This window comes from Pseudopodoces humilis, chromosome 9, assembly GCF_049639895.1.
Source record: "Pseudopodoces humilis isolate 2021_Gansu_Grassland_sample_001 chromosome 9, ASM4963989v1, whole genome shotgun sequence".
NCBI lineage: Eukaryota > Metazoa > Chordata > Aves > Passeriformes > Paridae > Pseudopodoces > Pseudopodoces humilis.
Window position 1 is genome coordinate 8,842,593 of NC_142208.1, and position 27,537 is coordinate 8,870,129.

The 27,537-nt window shown below is 37.5% G+C and overlaps 1 protein-coding gene across 11 annotated transcripts in view; it reads right to left on the bottom strand.

The window, feature by feature from the left end:
• The window catches only part of GRID1 (glutamate ionotropic receptor delta type subunit 1), a 554,391-nt gene that overhangs the window by 197,204 nt on the left and 329,650 nt on the right, over positions 1-27,537 (bottom strand). For all 11 annotated transcript variants that reach the window (XM_088059607.1, XM_088059605.1, XM_088059608.1 and 8 more), the window contains one exon: positions 12,217-12,422. In XM_088059607.1, the coding sequence (XP_087915733.1) occupies positions 12,217-12,422 (206 nt within the window). The remainder of the gene's footprint in view (positions 1-12,216; positions 12,423-27,537) is intronic.

Sequence of the window (27,537 nt, forward strand, 5' to 3'; positions counted from 1 at the left end):
CTTGTGGGTTTTTGTGGTTTTGGAGAGGTTTCTTTTTTAATAATTTTTTGGTCAAATTGACAAGAATTTACTTGAGCTTCACACATAAGCAAAGCTCCTGGACACAATATAACCTCTCTATAAAGATTTATATATATTCTTAATTCTAATTTTAGATTACCAATTATAACAGTGCAAATGTATCTCATTAAGTGCCTATGTAGATCATTTTAACATCAGCAGCACTATAACTTACTATAAGGATCTCTGAAACTCTTTTATTTACCACAAGTAGTGAGTTAAATCTATCACAAAGGGAAACTCTGGAAAGGGGAGTGAAATAAAAGGAGCAAGAGAAAAAAACATAAGTTCTCTAGCTAGCAAAGCTGAATTTCATTTTTCAAAGTAGGAAAAAGCAGACCAGAGATAAGGATTATGCACACCACGTTGCAGCCACATCAATGTGACTGCTATACTCCTGACATATGAGGCAGCTGCTATCAGCAACACAAGCGCCAGTACAGCCAGGCTGATTTAAACACATCCATAGATTTCCTACTTAAAAGACTATAGAACTCAACACTCCCTTTTACCTTCTCAGTAACTTCTAATTCCACGTAGCCAACCGGGCCCTTCCTCTGCAGATGCCACGAGGGCCAGCCTTGAAATGCCAAAATTTACTATTCAGCCTCAGGTTATTCAAGAATTTGTTGATGCTTTGACACTGCCACTGAGTCATTTTATTCAGGATTGCTTTCCTTATCATCTGGGACAGCAGCATTCCACAAATCTCATTTGGAAATCACAAATAGCAGTTTCTGCTTAAGTCACCAGTAAACTGCAGAGTTTTGGGACCAAAGCCTGGCTGATGTTGTCACTCACACTAAAGCATTCCTCATGTTCCCTAAGAGAACTTTTCCAGGATACAGCTTTTCTCTGCTCACTCATAGTAAGGGTTTTGTTATTTAACTTTTTGTGTCTTCATAATTCACAGAAAACTCAGGGCTGATAAGCCTCAGTGAGGCAGTTTTTCTATGCTGTTCCTGTTCCATTTGGTCAGCATTGCAAGTCCCCTGCATGAATAATGCCCAATTCCAACAGGCTTTTAAAAACACAGCTCTTCACCGAGTTTATGCTGAAAGGTGCCAACACTATTTGCAAATATCAGTAGAGCACATCAGAATGTGTATGTTCTTAATGAGCTGAAACAGAAAAACCCTGAAGAGCTTGCACTCCTTGCCTCATTTCTGCTCCAATATCTTTATTCTTTTTTTCAGCTGCACAAACATTTACTCCCTGTTCTTCTCTATTTCCAGACATACAAATTCCTTCTTAAGTGACTGACCTGGGCATGGTATAATCTGAAAGATTTTGTGTGTGTGTGTGTGTGTGTGTGTGTCTGTGTGTGTATAAAATACATACAGTACACACATATTTTTATATTTATCTATATTACATAAGCACATATATTTTACTCAAACACGTTCATAAATAAATAAATATAATAGCTATTAATTTGCTCAATTAATTAAAAATTAATTTCATAGGGTTTTAGGGTCCTCCTTTTATTACTATTTTTTTGTCTCTTTGGTGTTATTTTTAGCACTTCAACATGCCACAGATTTTTTCAAATTGGACAGTTCCACTGCTTATTTTCCCTAGATGATGTAACCACCTTATTTACACAGGGGCATTTCCAGTGTTAGGGTGCCTCGTGTTTATGGGAGCCATCAGGGATGAGTCTGTCTTGAACTGCACGCTTTTATTAAGAATTCATAACAACATATCCAGTCTGAAATGCTCTATTTGCTAGGTGGCTCTTACTCTCAATCAAGATGCATTCAGAACTGACATTGATTTTTAAAATCCTTGAATGCTAGTACAGTTTAGAAAATGAACACTGTGGTGCAATGAGTTTTGTTTGGAGGACTTTTTAGCGTTTTGATGTACATCTCAAAATATTCTCTATACTCCTTAATAATTTTATGGAAAACCTTTTTAGGGAACTTGTAACATTTTCAAGTCAATATACTTCCACCAAACACACAAAGTCATTGTCATACATCAAGGCTTAAGTCTTTTCCCTTTACAGTATTATCTAAAAATAATTTTAATGTGATTTTTTTCCTTTGGAAAGCTGGAAACAAAATATGAATTATATATCAAGACCAATCACTCAAGGTGCTTTCCTAGAGTGTCCTTGGAACCCAGTTTCTATTTGCACACACATTAATAAAGTGCAAAGCTTTTAAATCTGATTGCTTCAAGTTAAATGGATGGGTCAGTGCCAAACAAATTGATCTCTTTTGCAGTGCACGGTCTATAGTGAACTATAACTCTATAACAATGAATGGACTCAATTCAATAAATAAAATACAGATTTTTTAAGTTACCTGAGAGCCCCTAGCTCTGTAGGACTGTATGTGCAAGCTGCATTCTTTACCTGAAACTAAAGCCAATACACACTATTCAAAGAGGGTTTTAATATTTGACACAGCGTGTAGAGGTCAAAGGCTGCATATGTCTGAAAAAAGGATCACTGGAGTGACAGGACAATCAGTTCTCCCAAATTAAACAACTGGGGGTCAATGGTGGCAAAGACATACCTGGCAGTATCGAATGAAAGGATGACCTTTTGGGCAAGTTCTTGGTTTGACATTTAGAACTTCAATCCCTCTTTCAGGTGAACTCAGTAAATTGCCTACTTTCTCTGTAACCCCATGCCCCAGCTGGTAAAAAAGGAACTAATGACCCTCTACCTCCACATTTAATGTTCTGTAACAATAATCATTAGGTACCTGTCTCAATAGAAAGAGATCAACCTTGGAAATTGATCTTCAAATAAAAGCTATGAAAACATCCTAAGAAATGCCTGAACAAGCAGTGAACAAAAACAATGGCAAAACCAGAAAATCTCTGTACAGAAACCTGATTATACTTCCTGCTCTGCAAATTTCAGCATGAAGACTTATCCAGTAAAAAGGTATTACTAAAAATGAAAACTATCAAATTATCCTTAGGACACAAAGTTCTTCCCCTGTCAGAGCCCCTTTTATTCCCTTAGCCCTCACACTGCAAAGGAAATGCTCCAAGACCTAAAAAACTCTCTTTTCTCTCTCAAGAATTTATGCCCATAGTAGAACAACCAGCAACAAAAACACGTAATTTCTACTGTCTACCAACATACACCTTTGACTGGAGGACAGCACACAAAGCAGCTGCACATCTGATAAGAACTGCAAAGACAAATACAGCTCTCACAGTACCCATCCAAAAAGGTGATGTAAACCCCAGCCCACACAACGTGCTCCCACTGCCAGCTTGTCCCTTCATTCCACATGTCCAGTGCCTTCCAGCCTCTGGAACCTTTGAAGGCATCTTCCACACAGCTGCCCTCATAAGAATCAGAAGATATCACCACATACCTTTAAAAACAGGGTTTTTTTCTTACCCTGTTTCTCTATCACGAGACCAGAAAGTGTTTCAGACCTGTCCTTTCTCACTCTCTTCAAGTCCCTAAACCTATCACCACATTCTTCCTCTCCCTTCCACCTGCAGACCCTTTAACACATGGTTCACTTGACTGAAACTGTTCCTACTGATATTCCCTTTTTCAACCACACTCTAAAACTGTTATTGTCTCCTCTTGGACTTGCCAGGTGCTTTTGATATAGTTGATCACATTTCTTCTTAATAAACCTCCTCTTCCCAGCACCTCTCTCCCGGTTTTCCTCTTTTCTGCTTTTCCTCCAGCACAGTCTCTCCAGGGAATACTTTCTGTGAAATTCTCCAAGTTCCCAAGGAGGGTCCCACACCCATTCTCTCTGTAATCTTCTTTCTTAACTCCATCCAGCAAGCAAACTAGCAAAAAAATCCCATCAGACATATGCTGGTGAGTCTTGATCTACTTCTCTGTGAGACATTTTTCATATTCTGGTCAGTCTAAACTGACTGCTTTCAGGATATCCCTAAAAGCTTCATGTGGATAAGGAAATTTCTCAACACTCTCCCTTCAAAAGGCAAAGAAAATCCTTTTTTCAGTCAAAATGGACAGCCAGAATATCAGACCTGCCAATTTGGACTACAGTGTAAGTGTCATCTTTGACTCTTACTTCTCATCCAGGATAAGCCCAAAATCTCAGGGATTCTTTAGACATAATCTTTCTAATAAACAGGTTTTTTAACCCATCTGTAATGCAGAAATTCCTCTCTCAGCTCTGATGATATTACATATTGATTACTTCCAAGTTCATCTTTCTGACCTGAAGAATCAAAAACTCCTCTCATATCTCAGTGAAACTTCTGCTGCAAAGATGATCTCTGACCCCTTTCTTTGATCATTTCATCCAACCCTTCATATTGCTTCAATAGCACCCTTGTTACCTGTCACATCAAAGATATGCTAACCATCTTCTCTTCCAATACTGCACACTTTTTATTCCAATCTTTCAGGTTATCTCTCATTCATCATTAAGATTCTGGCCTTAGTGTTAATGTCCTTCACCTACCCCTATTCATAAAAACATTTCCACAAATAATTGAAAATCCTTAGTTTAGTTCAGTTTAATTTCTTTTCTTTTCAAAATCAAAATTTCTAAGACGGTGGAACGGGGACACAATTTGTGTCACATAACATCATTCATCATCAATCCCTTTTACTCCACAGATGTCTCGGTCATTTCTTGCACACTGCAAATTCTTTAGGGACACAAATTCATACAGCACCCAGTAAAACATCCCAATTCATAACAAGTCACTCAAGTACAGCAAGCATAAGCACACCAGTTATAATAGCATCAGGAAAAAATAATTATTAGCCTAGGACTACACTCCCTTTCCAAAACAGCTCTTAAACCCTTGCTAGTTTTGGTACCGGGTAAATGAAGTGACACCTGGCACTTTGAGATGACGACACTCCGTACTATTCCTCTCACACAGAACACTCTTTGCCTCAGGAAGAGGTAATCTCCTTGCACAGTTACCACACTGTCTCAAGTTATAAGCTTGATTTAATCAACTCTAACAGCTTGTCCTTGATGAACAAGGCTCCCAAACATTTCTCCCCTTGTATTTGCAGAGCACTCCCTCGACCCTCGATTTTGGATTTTTTAGGAACTCTACCCTTTGAACTGTGAATGAACAGACATAACATTCAGTATTGTCTCCTACATGGGGCAGAGCCCCAACAAGGCTCCTTCTCACACCTGCACTGGGCACTGCCTGCCTGACACAGAACTGGAAAAGGAGCACAGCACCAGCCCTAGGATGCCTTCCTTGGGATTAATCTTGAACCCGTGTAAATCTCACCTGAGCTCTTCTCTCCTACAGAGCACTAAGCTGTGTGCTGCCAGCAATTAGTAAAGGCTTAAATAGATTTTTTAATTAGTTTGAAACTAAAAATAAGTCTTGGGTAAATATGATTTTATTTCACCTGCTAAAAGTTGCCAAAAACCTCCTCTGAAAAGATGCCAAGCAGGTGCAAATTATTATCAGCAATTATTACTCATCCCTTCCAAGGATAATGGCCTTCTTCTGTGACCTCTGGGACAACAAGCAAAATGAATCACTGATTTCTCAGTCCAGCACACCAGGTCTAGAAGTGCATTTTAGGGCAGAGGTGATTGTGCAGAGTCCTGTACTCCCAAGTCAGTCCCTGTGCTTAGAAACGTGTAAGAAGTCAACCTGTACCTGTGGTGTGCACACATTGGTGTAAGTTCAAAAACTTACTATTGAATAATTACAGTACGTATTTTCTAATCCTCAAAGCCAAGCTCCCCCAGAACAGTCAGCTAAAGAATTCACTAAATTTATATGAAGTACAACTGGGAGATGGTAAATAGCTTTTTTGGGGCCATTACTTTTTCTGATTTTTAAAAGGTAAACATTTTCTCATCTACCTGTGCTGCTTCTGCCAGTGCCTTACAATAGGCAAACACTGGTATAGTGATGAAAGGTAACTGCAGGAGCCTATTTTAAAATTAATCATCCATAATTAATTAGTAATATCTCCTTTCTGGCAAATTATATCGAAATTGCACAAAATTATCCTTGCTGAGAATGCTGAAGTCATCTACAGCTTTGCAGCATTTCAGAAAAACATTCTGCATATATTTATGTATTATAATGACCACAGATATGGCAGAGTATTCAATTCCACTTTGCACTATGCTAAAAATACAAATGCATAGGAACTTTATCTTTAAATTGCACAGTATTCAAGGGGTGACCCAAACCACCTGAAGTGAAATAATTTGGAAAACAGATCCATGAAGGAGTAGGCAGAGGGTTGTTTAGCTTTTGATAGCCTAGTTTTTTTAGCACCCACTAGATTTGTCTTGTCTCAAGCCAGCACGGAGTGCTTTAAAGGCAGTACTAAAGAAAGTGGTTTGTTTGTGCCCCAGTACAACACACATTTCTAAATCATTAATAAATCCTGTTCCTCAAAAAAAACCCCAAACAAAAATGAAGCCTCTCCTAACAGCTAGAATCTTCCTTATCTTGAGGTTAAATCTCTTCAGAGTCCTAGGTCAGCAAGTGAAAAAAAATAAAAAATGTTGAAAAAACTGGTTTGTTAAAAAAAATTAGTGAAGCTCACAACATAAATGAATGTTAATTCAAGGTATTTTAACAATTTTTTCAGCTAGATGTTTGGTACAGTTTCCTCTAGACTTGACATCCTTATGTGTGGACAGCAGCAAAATTTTGAAATGAGTCATGTTTTAGCAGCTGAACACCTGCAATGAAACAAGGACCCAAAGGTGCACTGAGGATGAAGCATTGGGAGCAGGAGGAATGCCTGGTTCCTGTACATGTGGATTTAATGACATTTAAAAATACACAAGCCTCACTCTATATGCACCGAGTCACCAGATTCAGAACAAGAGCTCAGAAATCAGGTTCCTTCAGACCACACATCACTGCTGACACTGAGAGGCTTGGTAAAACTGCCAGTAAAGCAGTATTTGTTAGATACACAAAATTGGATGCAAGCCTCCTGTCTCTCATTATTTCAACCTTCAGGTTCAAAATCTCATGCAACATTCTAGTGGAATAAAAAAAAAGAAAAAAAAAGTAATTTAAAATTATTGTCACTTCTCTCTGCCATTAGTAAAAGGAATGTCATTTAAATAAAGCTAAATAAGCAATTCATAAAGTCATTTGTTCAACAATGTTTTCTCCCTCTTCACAGTGTCTACAAATCCATGTAATTGAGTGTTCCAAACACATTTGATCGGGATCCCTGTGAGAATAACCCCATCCCTTGGATTAGTCATAGGGAAGCAAAATGTAGGAGGGTTTGTGTTTTGGGAGGTTTTTTGGCCCAGTGGAAAGAAACTTGCTTCAAAGACAATTTATCCCAGAATGGGAGGGCTTTGTTTTCACTTAGGTTTTAGCAATTCAATGAGGTTTGCTTGGGCTTTAATTATAATTATTATTCTCTTAAAGCACAAAGAGTCTTAGCATATTGAAAATGTCAACAATAGCAGACAAGATTTTAGCTCTAAGGAAGAAATAGAATACCAGAGGAAGATTTAGAAGAAATAAGGTGGGCATAATTTAACTTGAACTATTGAAAGAAGAATGTATTATTTCTACAGTTCTGTTACCAGCATTCACAAATCACTAGCAGCTCTTTAAACAGAGAAAATGCCTTCTAAAAACAGAAGAGGCATAACATTTTTTCCCAAAATTATTCAACAATATTCCGAGATGTTTATATACTGCATATAAAACAGATATATGAACTAATATGTTGAATGTTTGCAACATTAAAAAAGAAGAAAAAATAAATAAATAAAAGAGAGAGAGAGAGGAAGTGCTAAGTGCCAGAAAATTAATATTGAACTTTTTCCTGTTAAATTCTAAGTGAATGTCACTGGAAAACCATTTCATACAATTGCTTGTGGGTGCAAATTGTTCAAGATTCCATAAATAATTAATTCAGCTCCAGTCAAGTAATAGCATGTCACCAGCTGCAGAAGGGAAAAGAGAAGGCTGGAGCAGTGTTCTCTAACAAGTGCTCTGGGAGGAAGGAGCTCAGCATCTTCAGCGACCAGGACGGAAGGAAGGCCACAAATCACTGTGAAATGAGCCCCAAAACCCAAACCAAAAGCAGGATATCAATATTTATTTTAAAGAATCAGTCAGAACACTTAGCAGTAACTAGGGTGAAAGTGAAACAGAGAAGTCTTTGCTCTCAAATGAGGACACTGAGGTAATTATATAAACAGGGCAGAGATAAATTACAGCTGTTTAACACCGTGTTATACTGGAAATTTTTAACTTCAGCTCAAATTGGAATTGCTGCGATTCACGTAACCCTGCTGCATTGATACAGCAGTTGTGTATTAATTTTTAAAGGAATTAATCTGCTCTCTTTTATTATAGGCTTCTGTTTTTAAACTCGCTTACTACCCTAGGCATGCAAAGAGTTCTGCTTTAGGCTGCTCTGCTGCAGGGATATGCATATAACCTTCCTGCAGTCAGCTCACCAGCTTAAAGTCAAGGCAGGCTCACAAAGAACTACAGCACTTTCAGACATCCACCTCAACAAAAAGAGTTTTCACTTCAGTGAAGCTGCCAAAAATACAAGTAATGCTAAGTTAAAGGTTTCATAAAGCTGATAATGCCTTCTTTTTTCAAGTCAACTACATGCAACTGGGTTACAGCCTCCCTTTCACTGGTGCTCAAAAGCAAAGGTTGTACATAAATACTGCAAAGGAAGAGTAAAGTCTATGAAGCAATTGACACCACCTGTATTTATAAAGACAAATCCTATTAAAATACATATCCCAAACAAACCATGTGTTCTGTGAAGAATTAAGAAACCAAACCCTCCACAGAGGTCAGGAACTGCACATGTGACACAGGAAACTTGAGAAGCGCTGAATTACAAGACCTTTTCCTCCTCTTCAGATAGGTGGTATATAAAAAGTACAAAGTCCAAACTTATTCACACAACCAGTGTTTCCTGGCAGGTCTTCAGAAGGGCTGCTGAGTCACTTAGAACACCCTGCACATCAGTTCAGGACAAACTGCCAGCCTGATTTACCAGAGTGTTTTTTCTACTGAACTCTTGAAGGCCGTGCAGAACGATGCCTCCCAGAACTCTCCAGCCCAGCACCCCCACTGTCCAACTGACCTCCCTGTTAGAATGCATTCCCTGTTTAACTTTGGGTCATTACTTCCTATGACACAACCCATGATCACCTTAAATAATTCCTCCTCCTCCTCCTCCACTCATGTTTCCTCTCAAGTACCTGGCCTCTCTATTCCCGTGGGCAGGCTGTATATAGCGTGCTCCTGAGGCCTCTCCTCAGAGGTCATACTCTCCCATCCTTTCATCATTTTTGTCACCTCCTTGAACTTTTTTCCATTTATTTCAATGTACAGCCTTTAATGATAAAAGCAGTCCATACAAATAATACCTCTACTTGCAATTGGAAAAACATACCCACTACTAAGTGAAAGAGGCAAGTGAATCCTCACTCTCTCAAGGAGGGAGCCTTTTGAGTCTCAGATTCCTGTGCCTGGGCCAAAGTAACTAACAGAAAAGGTGAAAGTGCTAAATCTTCCCATTTCTGACTTATTAGTTTTTTCTTATCACCTTACAAGAGGATCACATGCTTTTCAAAATATAAAATTGTTTTCCTGGCACACATACACCTATTACAATTGAGACAAATATATCTGGGATTTTTGCAGATGGAGAAAGGAACATTTTTCTCAACTGTTTAAGGAGGGACACTCTTTAGATTAGGTTTACTTCAGTCCCTAAATGCCCTTTTAATGCATACTCTAAGATAGTTAACATTTTATAAATGCATTTACCCTCCCTGCTCTGAATAAAGGCTGACTCCAGGATTATAGCAATACCATTGAAAAGGTTTTTTTCCTTCTCCTCCCCCTTCTTACAGTCAAAGCAGTTTCATAGCAAAATACTAAATCTTGAAAATTTACAAAAGGTCAATAATTTCTACTGCAGTAACTTTGACACATGACAGAACCAGGCACTGAGATGTTAAGACGGTTAAATGAAAACCATGCCTAAATAAAAATTAGAGAAATTGAATTCTTCCACGATTCAGAAGTTTTTTTACACATGAGATGGCAGAGTCCCCTTATTTTGTACATCCAAAATCACATGAGATCTCTCTGGCCCACCCAAGAGATGATGAGACTGAACCCTGGATCTGTATTTTTAGCAAAAAAAATGTATCACTTGCAGTTTCAAACCAGGCAGAATAGATCTTGTACCAGCTTCTAATGGCTGATATCTATGACTTGTGCTAGGAAAAATCTGTTAAATCTGTTTATTTCAGGTTTCATAATCCGAACACTGTTCTTATTTTTGTTCTGTATTTCACCAGAGGGCTAGCAGTCAGCACCTGGTTTTCATGAAGATATGGTATTAGCCAATACATTTTAACAAAAATCTGGTTGAAGCTTGTCAGACATTTTTTTCCCTATTACAAAATATAAACTCAACAAAACTGAAAATCTTAATAAGAAATCTCTTTTTCACTTGAAATTTTTGATTTCCGGAAGCAGGGCTTTAATACCTCTTTGTTCTTCAATTATTTTTTCTAACTGGAGCTAAAAAAAAAAAAAAGTAAGTATGTGCAAAATCTAAAAATAAAATCTTACATTTTCTCCTAGTGCTGTTACTTAGATTCTCCCCTACACTCTGCACCTCCTATCTCAAGCCTTTTGAGAATTCCTTTCTAAGATTTAAATTTCCTCTTATAAAGCCTTTCTGAATCTATCAAGATTCAATATAGAAAGATTGCCAAATAAATTACTTTTCATTTCTGCCCACTGTTAAACTCCTGCAGGGAGCTGGAAATATATCAGGGTCATTAGTCTTAATGCCTATAATACACAGTGCTTTAAGGTGAAGTGAGTAGTCAAAGAGTTTAATACAGTTCAGTGCTGGCCCCTACTCTGGAGACACCTCGGGCTCTGACAGGGCACTCACCTGACTCACCAAACAATCCCAGAGCCCTGCATCCCCAGGGGGACACAACTTCCATCCAGCTGGGGTCTGAACAAAACATTTCCTTTTACTCTGGTTTGGATACTTTGTTAGGACTCCGTGGAGAGCCAAGCAATGTGCATTTCTGCTGGATGAAATTTCTCCTATGAAAACAACTGACTGAGCTGTGCAGAGCTGCACACACTTTGAGGGCACTAACACCTGCACTCTTCTACTGGAAATACCTGTGTGTGCACAAACCTGAGGAGAATGTGCTTAGTCTTTTCCAAACTACCTATCTGCATCATTTACTTAGGATAAAATTTACCTTGTTATTTAAAAAATCATTGATTTTTTAATCAATGTGGATAATTTACTAAAGGCTCTTATGGTAAAAAAAACCCAAAACTCTAATGAGCTAATTCGAGTTGATCTTTTTTTTTTAATTTAACAGGTTTTGATGCACCAAAACTGATAATAGAAAGAGGTCCCCTCTGCATTTTAATTTCTTGGTTCAGTTATATCCCTGGTTAGTTAAAAAAAAATTCAAACCCCTACTTTATTGCCAAAATCTTAGCTAATGAATACACAAACTGGAATTGAGGCTCAAATTCTCATTCTCAACTCTGGCATACAAAGCACTCTAAAATAATTCATTATTTAATATTAGGAAAGCTGGATAAAACTAATTAATGCCAAAACTTAGCCCACAGCACGTTAATTAAAAGTTTGCCCAACAGCTACCTCCCTGTCCTAATTAGCATCCCTGATTTCAAGAAACCACTAAGAAAGGAAGACAAACATATAATTTCAACTTCATATTTCATAAAGATCTCTTTGATTCAACTTTCAAACATCAATAATATGCCCCTTTAATACAAATTTGGAGATTTCCATAGCAAAGACAGATCTGTCGTGCACATTATGTTTCATTTATAATAGATTATCGCAGATTTTCTGGTCACTTGTTAACAGTGGTTGAAATCCACAACAGAAGTACTGATACAGAAGACAACCAGACAAAAATAATTACCCCCCATAGAGCTGGATATTATATTATATAATATAATATCTGGCCCATGTTGCCCCACTTGCACTAACCACAAAACAAGCATTCCCTGGAGCATATGATATTTCAATTCCCCAGAAGTCTGACAATCTTACTTGACATTAAAGAACCAGCACTGTCAAAAGGGCAAAACACGGGTCATACCACGTGTTTCTGAAATGTTGATGATTAAAAAAAAAACCTCAACACTGACCTCATTAATAAAAGTCTGGGCTCCCCGTGGGCTCAGGAGTAAGATGGCCCTTCTCAACGTGTCCCGATAGCGGTTCAGCTCTTCCGTTTTCATGGTGGTAAAAAGGTTGGAAAATACTCTGCTGATATTCCTGTCCACTTTTTGTAAGGATACATCAAGTCCCAGCCTGGAGGCCTGATCGAGAAATCCCTGCAGTCCACGTATATCTGTAACAGGAGGAAGGGAAAATTAAAGGAAAAAAAAAAAATAAAAAGCAAGAGAGAGAGAGAGAAAAGAGAAAAGAAAAAAGTCACTGCACCAGTCTCATCCAGTTAAATAAGAAGCACTAATTAGGTGGAAATTACTTCTTTTTTAATTTTTTCCTGCAGTGCTCTCTGAAGAAGAGCATTCCACACAGCCATTTTCCATAGCTCCCTTTCATAGTGAGTGCCAACAGGGAAACTCCATCAATTACCTTCCCCTGAAGTCTGACAAGGACTCTTAGGAAGAGCCAGTTCATGTGTTTGGGTGCCTCTGCAAACCTCCCTAGAGGCTCAAGGCTGTGGGGTTTAACACTGGACAAACAACGAAGTCCCACCCCAACAGCATCACAGATCAAATGCAGAAATCCAGGAGCAGATAAATGAGCAGGGGATAAATCACTCACACGTAAACTTCTCACCTTCTATAACCTCACATAGCTCCCATTCCCAAGAAAAAATACAATATCCAGAACATACACAGCCTTCCTTTTGACTTACCCTTTTTTCCCTATCCTGGAAATAACCTGCCTAACCAGAGGTTTACCATTTATCCATAAGCTCATAAAAGAATACACCAAGTCCCAGCATAATTACAATATTTTAGTTTTTAAAAACAAACAAAAAAAAAAAAGTGGTTGAAAGAAAAGAAATCATGCAAACAAGCCCCTTCAAAACATGTTCCTTTGAGCTCTGTGCCCCAACTTCAGGATGATTTGAAAAAATATATTTCCTTAATCACATTTTTGGGCATTAACATGAAGGAATAAATTTCATACGTTCATGCTGAAATCTGCTTGTTCAAACTATATTCTGTCTTCATGGCTCTCAGCATTTGTCTGTTATAAATGTCTGAAGTTTTATTTTGTAGTGAAAGTTAGAACAAAAAAATAGTCAAAGCTTATATTGAACCAGGCTGCTCTCAAATTTAGCAGTGACTTGATCCCAGCTGTACCACGTCCTTAGAAACTCTAAATTTTATGGGAAAAATGTCTGACTTGTTGTGAATAAGAAAGTATTGAAGCCTCTCATTTCACACTTTTGTCATTAAATTTCAGCCCATGGGTGAAGCCCAATGGTGGAAGTTGAAGCACATTTACTCTTCAGAAAATGCCACTGTAATTAACAATCTCTACAAACTTCGTTGTAACAGCTGGTGGATAGTTTGGGGTTTTTTTAACCCTGCAGTAACCAGATTGTGACACTGCTCAAGAGAGGAGCCCAGCCCAGCTGCAGCCAGTTTCACTCACTGCTGCCACACCTGAGTGGGCTCTCAGATCACCCCAAACATGGTGCTTTTCATGGCCACAGAATAGTCATGTGAAGTCCTTTTTGTCCCCCTATAAATGTCATATGGAACACTGTTAAAGTAACATCTTGTGAGGATACACCAGTTTAGCTCATGCACAAGTGCAGTATATTAGGGTCAACTAGCAAACATCAGATCCAAAACAAAAACAAGCTGCCTTGAGTAGACTCACACATCTATCCAAACACGTGAATGCTTGCTAATGTGATTAATTCTGCTTCAAAAATCAGCTGAATTGCAGAGAGACATCCAAAATAGTAGAAACTAAGCTTGGGTTGTGCCAAGCACAGCAGACTCCCTACTGACTTTTTAATTTTGGTTTAGTTGACGTGATCAGTCAGCCATCCAGCCACGCCATCAGGAAAGGTGAACTCACCAGGGCTGTGTTGATCTTCTGCTGCTCAACTCAGGCAAGTATATAGCAGCTTTGTCCCACTGTCAAAAACCTGCTCACCATCCAAAATCCCAATCCCCAGTCATGGGGAAAAGGAAGTGTTTATTGTTATGCAGGCATTTCTGGAAAGCAACAGAGGACTTCAACACGTGTATAACTACTAAATATTGCAGGTGGGCTGAAATAGTGACAGTGACAAACAACCATCATTTACAAGTTAAAGCATTTCACTAAAGTTGTCAAAGTAAGTTTGAATGTTGTGAATTTAAATTCATTAGACAGCATCCATTACTATACCTATGCAAACTTTATGGATACGTGTGACACAAAAAACAGAGATTTTTCTTTCAATGATGTTTAGTCCTTCAAAATTACTCCAGTGCTTGACAAGCAGTAAGAAAATTCCCTTTCTCATGGTTTAGTAATGACTTGTCTTTCTGTGCAAGCCTCCAAAGGAAAGCTGTTTGCAAAAGATTAACTGTGCTGATATTGCTCTGGGGGGGTTTTGCCTCACGTTTTCAGCTGACCTGATGAACTACAAGTTAGAAATATTCTTGTAGACAAGTGCAAAATACCTCATGCACTTGGTAAGACTATCTGGACTTCGAAGGGCATTTTATGTTCCCTTATAAACTTTTCCCCAAGGAAAACAGCCTATTTTCCAGTTTGAGGGATGGAAAGGATTCTGAGCTTTTCCAGCTCGGTGAGAAAGCAAAATCTGAGATGGATGAGATTGTCCAAGCTCAACTGTGCAAGCACAGTCTGTGAGTTTTTCACAGATATAAGTGAATGTGAATTTATTCAGTGTTGGCAATTAGAAAGAACTGTGTGATGATAACTTCCTCAATGCTGACATGCCTGCTCCTACTCGACACCAGGAAAAAGAAGAAGGCTTGGTGGGAATTCAAAGGTGGAAGTGGGAACTGAAGAGAATTGTTTGAAGAGGTGACTAACAACTTTAGGTGTCTACATAATGGAATCTTTTTACAAATAATTATTCACGACAATTACCAAGAGGGCAATCTTTTCTTAAAATGTATCGGTACACAAATACACAAACACATGCCCATATGCAGGAACATCTGTTTATAAGACATAATAAATTAGGCTCAGTCTTATTTTATCTGCCATTACACAAGGAAGTGAGTGCCCTCATTTTTTTTTTCCTCCATTTAGAAGTCCATCACAAGTCCATGCAACGTTAAAGAAAAACTGAGCTTTGTTCCACAGCAGCTGAAACAGAAATATTCACAGGTACAGTTAGGAATTTCTTTCCACTTCTCATAATCTAGGACTGCTAATCCTTCATTTTTTTCAACACTAAAAGGAGTTTGATACAGTTCACATAGAATTTGATCAAAATAAAGAGTTCTATAAACAGTTTTGTGTGTTAAAATACAATTGTTTCCCATCCCTTGTGGTCTTAACAGTGATTTTTTATTTAAAATTTTGAATTCTAACATTAGAGAGTTATCCCAGACCATGACTAATGAAATAATTCCTTGTGCCCATTCATTTCACACTTTGTAGGCAAAGTATAGCAATCCAAATTCTCACTTCTGTCTAGAACAAAGGACAGACTGTTTTGTTGTAGGTACACAACCTACAGCTACCTCTGCCTTCAGTCTTACAATCACTTTTCTCAGGTTGTAGCCTACACTTGACCTTTGAAATCTCATAATCATATTTTAATTTTCTAATTTCTCCTCTGATTTGTGCCTGCTTAGCATGAGGACTTTCAGAGGCAGTGTTTGAACATTTCTCTTAGAGAACATTAGTTTCTTGAAGAGGATGAAACATTTCAGAAGGAAAACTGCACTAGAGAAAATGCACCTCTCATAGATGGATCCATAACACCATACAATAATTGGGTATGTTTACAATGCTCCAGTGTCAACCCCAATTATGAATCAGCAGGTTGGAACTGGAACTAGAAAAAAGTGAGAAGAAAAAAAAAGAAAAAAAAAAGCACATTTCTTATGAACTTTGTGCCTCTTCTGTTACATCTGACCAGAGAGAGAACAGAATCTCTGTGTCCGAGAGCCTTCTTTCTAATGCTGACAGATAAACCACATGTGCAGGTCTGGCAACAGAAGAAAAGGACAATTTTAAGGATAACCATTACAAGGAGGGAAGGAAAACCTTGATACACTCCTAAGATATGAATTCTGTCACTGTGCCTACAAAACTAATGCTTGCCATAAATAAAGGGCTTTATTGTACTATAAAGAATAATGGAATATATAATTTCCTGCTGGAGGTTAGGTTGGGTACTGTGCTGGCTGATTGGAACACAAACATAAAAGAATAGTACTAAATGTGACATTAGCTACCTGTAAAGCTTATTGTCACGTACAAAGCACTTCATTTTTATTACATCATTTATAATTTTTTCATACAAAAAAGATCCTCGAGTTTACTGTAGCATTCATCTTTTATGAATTTACAGGATCTGATTCTTGGACTTGACAAAAGAGCTTGAAGCTATTATTTCTGTGTGAAACAGCTGTGTGGCTGGGCACAGCTGGCCTTTTAGGATGGCTCATTGCAGAAAGGAATTTCCAGGAGGTAAAGAGCACTATATCATCTTTTCAACACCAGTTCCTAACCCCACTTGACAGAAATAGAGGCAGCACATGGCCAGGAAACATTTTACTTTGGGTGGAAAACAGCTGGAAGCCAACTGAAGTACCAAGTTGGAGCTGGAAGCACAGCTAAAGAAGCACCAGGATATAACTTCACACCCTGTCATTCTTATCCAAGCAGATCCTGGGAGCACTAAGAGTCGTCACCAAGTTCTGTTTTCAAATAACCTATGCAAATCCTTTCACTGGTATATTTGTATAAGGGAAAAATAAATAAGTGTGAAAAACAATGAGATCAGGCAGGAGATGGTGAGGTTTGGAGTTTTCTCATTTGCGGATTGCAGGCTCTACACTTCACACTTTTTTCCCCCAGTGTCAGTTTTATTTGAGCATTATTTTGATGATATTTAAAGTACTGAGAGGAGTGTCAAGTAGGCTTGGATAGTTTCATTATTTTAGCATTTATACACATATAAAAATAAGTTTACCCTTTCCAAGTCTTCACCTTTCTACTATTCCAAGTATTTACCTTTTCCAACGGTATTCAAGGCATTGTTATTTAGATTTAAACTCCAAGGGAAGAAAAAGAAAATACTGTTTCTTCTCTCTCATTCAAAGATATGCTTTATTATCATTTTGATTCTCTTCAAATTGGACAATTATTTAATTTCTTGGCACTGAATAAAACAAACATTTCTAGGATTCATTGATTTGAAAGATAACATATAAGCACTCTGAAACATGTTTTCTAAACCACTTCAGTTTTGTGGATTTCATTCTTCTTATTTTACATTGCCTGTTCTCCCTAATTCTCACAACTGCAAATTGTTTGCATTAGAAATAAGGGATAATATCCCTGGTGTTAGAAACAGACACACATATCCTGATGATTAGACTCCTGCTGCATTGTCACCTTTCTGAATAAATTATTTTGAATACCATATTTGTGTCCTTGCTGCAGATAATAACCTACTTGAAGGATTTGAAAATATTCTAGAATTTTAAAAAACTGAAAGTGGACATACTTCAGAAGCAGCTCTTATTCTTCAGTCAATAAATAACAAAATTTTATTTCTCTAGACACTAGAAAGAAGACTACTATAAATATTTCCAAAAGGTAATTATTTTGTCCAAATCATCTAGAAGAATCAGACTTTGAGCAAACACTGAAACTTTGAATCTAAAATACTCACAGAATTATTTTAACTGCTCAAATAGAGTGATGAGTCCAGAAAATATAACAACATAGTCTGTTACAATAGATATAACTGCATTAATATTAGAACATAAATACTTATTGGAGCCAAGTACAAATATGAAATTATATAAATACAATGTATTTTCTACTTTTTTCTCTGCTCTTACAATGTCTCTCCAAGCTTGTATTTCTCACTTCACCTACATCATTTCTTCGTGTGTCTTCGCCTGCCATATTCCCACAATCAGTGCTAAGATAATTTTTTTCTACAAACATTAGAATTCACAATTTCAAACAGTGTCTAATTTAGTTACCTCACTCCTAATTAATTTTTATTTCAAGAAATTTCTACTAAAAAGAAAATCCTTGTTTTCTTGCATGCTTTTAGATATGCCAGAGTTCACAGTATTACCTCTGCAATTATATCCCAATTTCTTTGCCTTTTCATTATAAAGAAATGAAGTCAGTAAGTAAGCAGTCATTATTACAGCAAGCAGATATAATATCAAGTACAATAAATTCATTAATTAAATTGGATACTTTTTATTATTCAGCTAAGAGAAGCTGGACCAAATGAGAGCAGACAGGAAGTTCTGCTGAGCTCCATGTCCCTGATACAGAGCGTAAACCAGGAGGAAATGTGGATACTTCCCTTGAATATTATCCCAACAATTCAGTTTGCAGTGCAAGGAATTCCTCAGACAGGTGTGGTTTCTCTGTATTTCTATGCACTAATGGTCCATGTAACCCTCCACAGTTTCTCCTACACAGAACAGCTCAGCTTCCTTTAAGCAAATGTAAACTTCGAGCATCCAAATCAGTGGACAACCAGCATAAAAACTTGGGAATTTTCAGAATCCCACTGGATATCTCATTTCCCAATTTTTCCCTTATCTCCTGAACAGTCCTACTAAAAGGGATCAAACACAAGCAACATGCCAGCACCTGCACTGCCTGACCAAACAGACCTAGAAGCTGCATAGTCCCTTCTCAAAGACATGAGAGAAAAGCAAGAAATGAGACATTTCAGGGAAAAAAATAAAGCAGGCTATCAGAAACGTAAACTTTGAAAAATGCACAGAATTTTGATTCACCATTTAAATAGAAATCACACCTTACATTTGACCACCTCTCCATAGAAACAGGAAGTCCTATCACATGTGTTTCAAGCCAAGCATCAGGATTAACCAGATGCAAACTTCTACTCTGAACTCTTTGCAATATCAAAGGTTGAAGTTTCAACAGTGGCTGCAGATATTTTCGATACTACCCACATCAATATTATTTTCAGACTTTCAGAGATAAAAGCTACTTTGAATAGAGTCAAATCACAGGTTATTTTCACTCCTAAACAGATGGAAAAGGGACAGAATGCACCATAAAGCCAGATGTGTTGTATGCATAAACAGATGCTTCCAGATTCATCATAGAAGGTTAAAAATATTTAAGTTACTCTGCACAACTGATGTTTCACACCTGAAACAGCTGATCCGATCTGAAGGTAACTGGAGCTTCTCAGGAGGCCCAGAAGCACAAAAGCCTTTTAAAGGCTACAACAACCCTTTCACATTTAGCATGAAAGGTCAACTACAGATCTCTCCTGCTGGATTTTAACACTTAGCATTCAAAAGCACAAGGGAAAGCACCTCATGAAATTCATTACTGTTGGAAAAAATGTGGACATACGCTACAATTGATGTAAAAAGGGAATTCACTGAAGAACCAGCATTTCTATTCAACTCATCCATTTGATTCTTCCAAGTGCAATAATTGCCAACTGTTTGCCCAATGGTAAACCACTGAAATGAGCTGCAATAGCTTCTCACATCACTACTGCTGTTTATACATGAAAATACCTTTCAAGACATAGTGTAACTACTACACATTGCAACTGCTGTTTCTTCTTATGAGACCAAAAATAGCTGTATTGGCAGAAAATATGCTTCTGCTGATGTATAGCCTCAGTTGAAATGAAATATTTTTCACAAAAGCTAATTTTAATCATTGCATTAAGTTGCTGAGTTTAATATTTGTTATGACTGTGTACCAGAAATTGAAACATCCATCCACCAGTACCTTAAAGAAAATGTATCACTTTTTCTCTTGAAGGGCTGAGATGCAGTTTTCTGAAACCATATTATTTCACATGAATATCTGAATTAATAGTACCCATTTAAGATGTTGGGACTGTAAGCCTGTCAGCTTTCACATAAATGTAGCTGTTACTTGTATGGTAACTTTAGTTATTGTATTTTGACATTTGAAGAACACCCTTCAGAAATAAGACCAGTAACCCAAAACTAAGGATAAGCAAATGCAAGTAAAAGCATCCCAAAACAAACCAAATGTGCAAAGGGCATACCTGAAATAGAGAGACAAATGTTCTCTCTTCTCATTCAGAGAAAATCAGAAGTCACCAGAGAATCTAAGAGATTAAATTAAGTGTGTGTATAGCTAAGCGTCCAGCAGAGAAGTCAGAAGCTCATCCCTTTGGATTTAATGGATTGCAGAGTGAGTCTCTCTCTTGTTTAAGTCAGCTTTAAATACTGCACATTCTGGTATCAAGAGAGATGGCAATGAAATTACTGCAGATAAAGAAATTAAATCACCCCCTGAGGAAAGGCTACTGGCAAGAAGACCTTATTCTTTCACATGTGTGACAGTAATTATTGCTTGTGCTCATACAACACCTTTCATCTAAGGATCTCAATGTACTTTATAAACACCTGGACAGTATAAAAAAGTATAAATACATGCCACAGGAGCTAGTTGCTCTTGTCTACTTAACTACGTGTCAGCAAATAATAATTCAACTCTTTATTTGTACGGCCTCACTTTGAATATTGTGCGCAGTTCTAGGCACCAAAATATAAAGCTATTAGAGAGTGTCCAAAGGAGGCCAGAGGATGGAGAAGGGCCCTGAGGGGAAGCCATGTGAGGAGCAGCTGAGGGCACTTGAGGAGTTCAGCTTGAGGAAGAGGAGGCTGAGGGGACACCTCACTGCAGGCACAGCTTTCTCCTGAGGGGAAGAGGAGGGACAGGCACTGATCTGTGCTCTGGGGTGACACTGACAGGAGCCGAGGGAACGGCCTGAAGCTGTGCCAGGGCAGGTTGAGGTTGGATATCAGAGGTGGCTGGGCAGTGGAACAGGCTCCCAGGGCAGTGGTTATGGCCCCAAGCCTGACAGAGCTCGAGGAGCATTTGGACAATCCTCTCAGGCACATGATGGGATGGTACTGTGCAGGGCCAGGGATTGGACTCAATGATCCTCGTGGGTCCTTTTCAACTCAGATTTTTCTGTAGTTCTGTAATTAGAGAAATTTTCTCTCATTTCTGTAGGTTCAAGTAAAAGTTGTGTCTGGGCACACAAAGAGCAGGAAAGGCCTTCAGAGCTGACAGCTCTAATGTTGTTGGCACCCTCCAGGGATGGAATCTTCACTGAGGAAACATTCTCTCTAAGGTTACTATTTCTCTACCAGTCTCAGATTTTTCATAACCAAGTCCTTAATGATGTTTATTTTGTACTGTGTACTGCACTGCTCTCAGGCAGGTGCCACAGTTTCACTCCAATGCTCACTTTCCAGAGCATTCAGTACAAGGTGGTTTGGGGACACTGAGCCTGGTCCTTGTCTGGAGCCTGGTCCCCAGGAGCCCTCCCTGCCTGGGTGGGCACCTGGCCGCAGTTATGACCAAGGCTCTGTGTCCCCACACCACAGGCACCAGATGGACACCGGCTCACCAGGAGCCCGAGCTGCTCGGAGCTCACTGCCCTGCCAAGCCCATCCTGAACCTGGCCAATATTTCCTCACGTGCTGGCAAGGTAAGGACAATGGTGGGCGTATTTTTAGCTCAGAAACAGGGAAGAAGGACTCTTTGGACAATCTTTATTTTATTTACATGATGTCCATCCAATGACTGTGGTAGTACTGGCAGTTTGGTTTCCTTGGATAGCTGTTTGACTCACAAAGAACATTTCTATACAGAGATTGAATTTGGAAAATGAGGAAAAAAATAAGTATTTTATTTTTTAATAAAATAAAGTATTTATTTTAATTTATATTTTAATAAGTATTTATATTTATAAGTATTTATATTCTTTAATTTCCTGGGGTTTTTTTAAAGACCATTTTTGCAATATTGTTTCCATAAAATTCTGCAGAAAACTGCAAAGGGATAAAAAATTGTAGAGTCCTCTTTTCCTCAGTTTTCTGCCAAAAGCAAGATCAGACGGATCTCTACTGAGATAACAAATCTCTTGGCAGAAGAAAGAAGGAGTTGAAAATAAAAACTAAGTTCATGTCACATATAATGACCACAAATTACTCCCTGTTGTAGGAATCTGCCAATAACTAACAAACAGAAAAAAACAACTGCCAATTATGCATTTGCATTATGACAACTACTGTAGTACAATGGCAAATACAAGTACTCCATTCTCTAACAGAATTCTGAACCCAGAGGGGTGGGAAAAAACACATAACCAACATGCTAAAGAATAAAAACATAGACTGTCTTCATTTTTTTGTATTAGCTAAAACCTCCTCAAGCATCCCTCTCTTAGCTCCATGCTTTAGGAACATAACAAGTAAAGATTACTGAAAGGACAGCTGGCCACTGTGAGATGGAACATTGCAGCAGGACTACTGTCAGAAAATTCTCCACTCATCATATTGTAAACTGAATAAGCACATTTTTACAAACCATCTTTACAAAAATGAGACATTGCAGGCCTTAGTCCCACAACCATTTAAGTCTGTATTTTGCTCTGTGTGAGGAAACTCAATGCCAAGTCTCCTCCCACATACAAGATCTCTCAACATGTGAATATAGTGCATAGTTACTACGCGCTGCAATTTACTCCTTTGATGATGATAATCAGGACAAACACTTAAAACACGCAGGACATACATCTTTCTGGATATGAAGCCATTCTTTCCCAAAATAGCAATAAGAAACACAAGCAAAAGAAGCTTCTCAGCTTTTTAATCACTGCTCCTGTGCAACTCTTCTCTCCAAGTTACAATCCTGATAGTTCAACAGCCTATGCTCATGAAGGAATATGTGGCCTTTGTGAAGGCACCGTAAACTTTTTTTTTCTTCTTTTTACTTTATTTCTACAGAGCAACAGCAAAGAGAAATATTTGCAGGCTTAGGACAACAGTGTCTCCTCATTAAATACCCAGCTATAGAAAAGGGTTAATGGTAAACAGATACCTGAATTGTTCACATCCAAAAGCAAGTCTACTTCAGTGGCAGCAGGGGAGGTCTATTTGCATGTTTATGAAATTGGGCTTCCTATAGCATCTCCTTTATGTGTATTTATGAGTAAACAAATTGAGAGATCTATCTGCCTCAGTAAATTTAAATTTGATTGCAAGACTCAGAGGTGAAGCAGCTCCCCCAAAATCTGACAAGCTTTTATCCACTTATCACAGCCATTAATCTGAAGGCCATTTAGGAAGTCCAATACACCCTAAGGTTAATATTTCAAGAGGTCTTACTTTTTCCCCCCCTAATTAACTTAATTCCTTAGCTAATGTCTTCTAATTTACTGGAAAGGAGTCAGGCAACTCCAGAAGTCACCAGAGGAAATGTCATTAGAAAAGGATGTGAAGGACATCTCTGGCTGAGCAACACGCAGGTGCTGCTATCTTTGGAGGGTGCTGGCAAATCCACACATCTGAACATAGCTCACAGGAGCAGACACTGCGCTAATTTCAGTTACTTTAAATAAATCAGTGGCTTGGAAGAGGACAAGATGTTGTGCCAAAAAGGATAGAATAATATTTTACTGCCAGACATCTCAAAATCCATCAGTCAGGTAAAGACAAGACTAATGTAATTACTGACTTCTCTTTTTTCTATTCTTGTGGAGAAGCTGGAAAGGGGAAAACAGAAACCCCTCCCTAAGAAAGGATTACAATTGCTACAATGCAGTGAAAGGAAAACAAAAAAGTATTGCTAATAAATTCACATCACTTTCACATATTCCATTTTCTGAGGGTAAAAAAATCTAAATCTGCTGAGTTCACAGGAACAATTCAACTATGTGATGTTTTATAAAGACATGGAAAGTCTATTTGAACTCTAGATGAACCATACAGCATTTTTATTTTTACCTTTTATTCTGATCTTCACTCTAGGCAGAATCAATCTCAGGATTTTATTCTGGGGACACAACACATCAAGCTCTGCCTCTTTATAGCTTTAAGATAACTTCCACATATCGTAATTAATCATAAAAGGAGAAGATGAGAACTAACAGTTCTGATTCTACTAGATCATTTATGCACCAAGTATAGGTCAGGCCTCTTTCAACTGTCTTAGGGTTTGAGTTTATGGATCACAATAATCATAGTGCTTTGCTCCTACAGAATATGTTCAAGCACTTCTGCATCTGAAATGTATTTGGTTAATACAATTAAAAACTTGGGGCAGGAGGAAGCAGGGTTCGAGACTTCTTGTCAGGAAAATGTGGCCCAGATCTCTGATAGGCCACATCACTTAAAAATGCCAGCTGGAAATCTTTGGAAGGCAAAATAACACTGAATGGGGTTTTATTTGCTTAGATTTCTTTGCCATTTTATCCTTCTAATTTCCTCCTTTGAGCAAAAATAAGGTTCATTCCAGTTCAGGTATTTCTTCATATCTCTTCATCACTCATATAATCATTTTTCTCACCATCGAGAGGTTGCTCTTGGTCACAGAGTACATGAACAGATTTCATCTGCAACATTTTCCTTCCCACCCTAAACATCCCTGTATGGGAAATTCATCTAAGATGTTTGTGGGGCCCTTCCAGCTGCAAATATTCTGTGAGATATTTGGATGCATTTCCTGACACGGCACTTCACTGACTTCTACAGCAGCAGAGACAATATAGCTGTAAACTTCAGGGAATGAGACAGCCATGTAAGCTGCTGGAAACACCCTGATCTCAAAACCTTCTAGCAAGAGGTTGCAGATACAGTTTCACACTTCATTTCCTCTGACATGTCCCCAGAAACACCGCTGTGCCTATCCAGTGACAGTACTTCAAACCACACACCCCAGCCACCTCCGAGGCTTTATTGCACTAGCTACTGTTCCCATGAAAAAGACACTTTTTTTTTCCCCCTGGAAACAAGTGTTCAGTGTTTGTATGAACAGACCTCTTTTGCTCAAAAGAGTGGAATGAATGATCAGGAAAATGTGCTTTAACGTCAGAAAAAGAGAGAGCTGGAAGTTGAGCTCTTGAGATTTAGAAGGTAACTGAATGCATTCTTTGGACAGCAGGACCATTTTTTCTTTTCTCTCTTTTTTTACGTAGAAAGAATCTTATATTAAAAATACCAGCTTATTAGTTTCTGGTTATATTATTATAGTACCCTGATTTAGGCTTTATTTTACTCCCTAAGTCTTAAATAAAACTAAAAACAAAAAAAAAAAAAAAAAAACCAAACAAACAGACATTTTCCTGTGCTTTCTGAATTTAAATCATAATTTTTCTGATTTATACTTCAATGATTGAAACATACCATTTCAATTGATCTTTATTGAATGAAATAAACCCCTATTCTCCTCTTACAGAGACCCCATTCATCTCTAGATGAAGTGATCGATGATTGATTTATTGATTCCACATTGATGATTTACTTTTATAGAACATATATAAATATGCATGTATAGATATGTGTGTAAATATAGACACACAATATATGTATGTTTGTTTGTTTATATATTGATATATTTCAATATTTATATATTTATATATTTATATATTTATATATTTATATATTTTTATATATAATATGTGTGTGTCTGTGTGTGTGTGTGTGTGTATATCCAAGGACTCTTTCCCAGCCTCACAAGGATAAATTTGACCAAAACCATGAAAATCTGCTTAAATCTCTGTAGCACAAGAAGCAGAAGGGGGTAATAGGATTCCATTGCTATAGCAATAAATAGCAAGCAATAAAAGCATTTCCCTTGAGCAGCCATGGTACAGTTTAAGTGCAGAAGCTAAAGGAAGAATATTAGAATGAATATAGACTAGTTAATTGAGGATAAACATACCAGGGAAAAAGAAGAGACTTCTTGAACTTTGCAGTATGCTGATGACAATTTGAAGAGACAGTGAGTAAAAAAAATCTACTTAGAAAAGAAGAAAATGAATCGTGTGAAATTTGCAGTGGATTTAGTGAAGTGCATGGTCCCATGGGCTACAGAGATGTGAAGAGAGATAGCAAGGTTGACTGTGAAAATGAAAGAACTGGACACTGAGGAGTGCCATGGGAATATTGAGGCAAATTCTTCCAGCAACTACTAAAGAACAGAAAGGAAAGAACCAACACAAAGTGAAGCATATCCTCAAGCCTGATACTTCATTTACATTTTTCACCTGGTTCTGAAGAAAGAAAACAAACAGATGAACAAACGAAATCCAAAACCACCCACAAACCAAAAAGGAGTTAAGAATAATCAACATGAACTCTTCAAAAATTTTTTATTTTTTCTGATTTTATAATTCACTCCTGCAAATTATTTTTGATTATATTTATCTGGCACTGCCTTTGATGCTTTATATCTTAATTTTTATTCTTCCTTTTTTTATCCAACCTCTTACTCCCACTGTAATAAATAACCATTTTGATTTACAATTTCCTTCAGCCAACTGAGTAGGATTTTGTGTATATATCTCTATATCTATATCTATATCTACATCTATATCTATATCTATATCTATATCTATATCTATATCTATATCTATATCTATATCTATATCCAATATATTGTATATATATATATAAATTTTATATAATATATAAAATAATATATTCTGTATATATATATGTATATATATATATATATACACATAAAAATAATAATAAAAACAAAATGAGAGTTCATATTCCATAAGGTACTTTGTTTAAGACAAGGGTTTGAACTTTTTTTTTTCAACTTCTAATTGTATTTACAATTTTAGTGTGACACTGTCAATGGAAAGATTAAAATAAGCTGCAAATATAGCCTTTAGATACAAGCAGCTGTTTGTTCTATTTTCTACATAAATAATACAACTGGAGAGTCAAAGGAACAGGTTATACTAAGGAGACTTAAAACTCAAGGTTGAATATAATTCTGTTTTCAGACAGATACTACTACTTTCTCCTTGTCATAGACTTTCCAAAGGTCTACATACACACTCAAATGTCTGATGTCTCAGGCTCATCAGATGTCTGATGTCTATTTTTGTTACAGCCTGCACTTCAACTAATTTGAATGTCTCATATTAGTGCTCTAATTATAGATTTCATATAATCTGATTAGTGTTACAAACATAAGGGTCAAGCTCCTCTTAAAGTTGCCTGGTTTCTTTTAGGCTCTACTGCAAGTAGCTGAAAGCCATGTTAAAATGAAAGTTATCGTATCCCACAGTTTTATTAAATGGATCTGATACAATTTTTATCGATCACATAACATGGAAAGCAGTAATTTTATAATGTTGTTTTCAATGGGCACATATAATAAGGCACATATAATGGCAACTTAATAAAGTTAGAGCTTATTTTCTTCACAGCCACAGTTATCAAATTTTAATGTCATTTTGTTGGTGC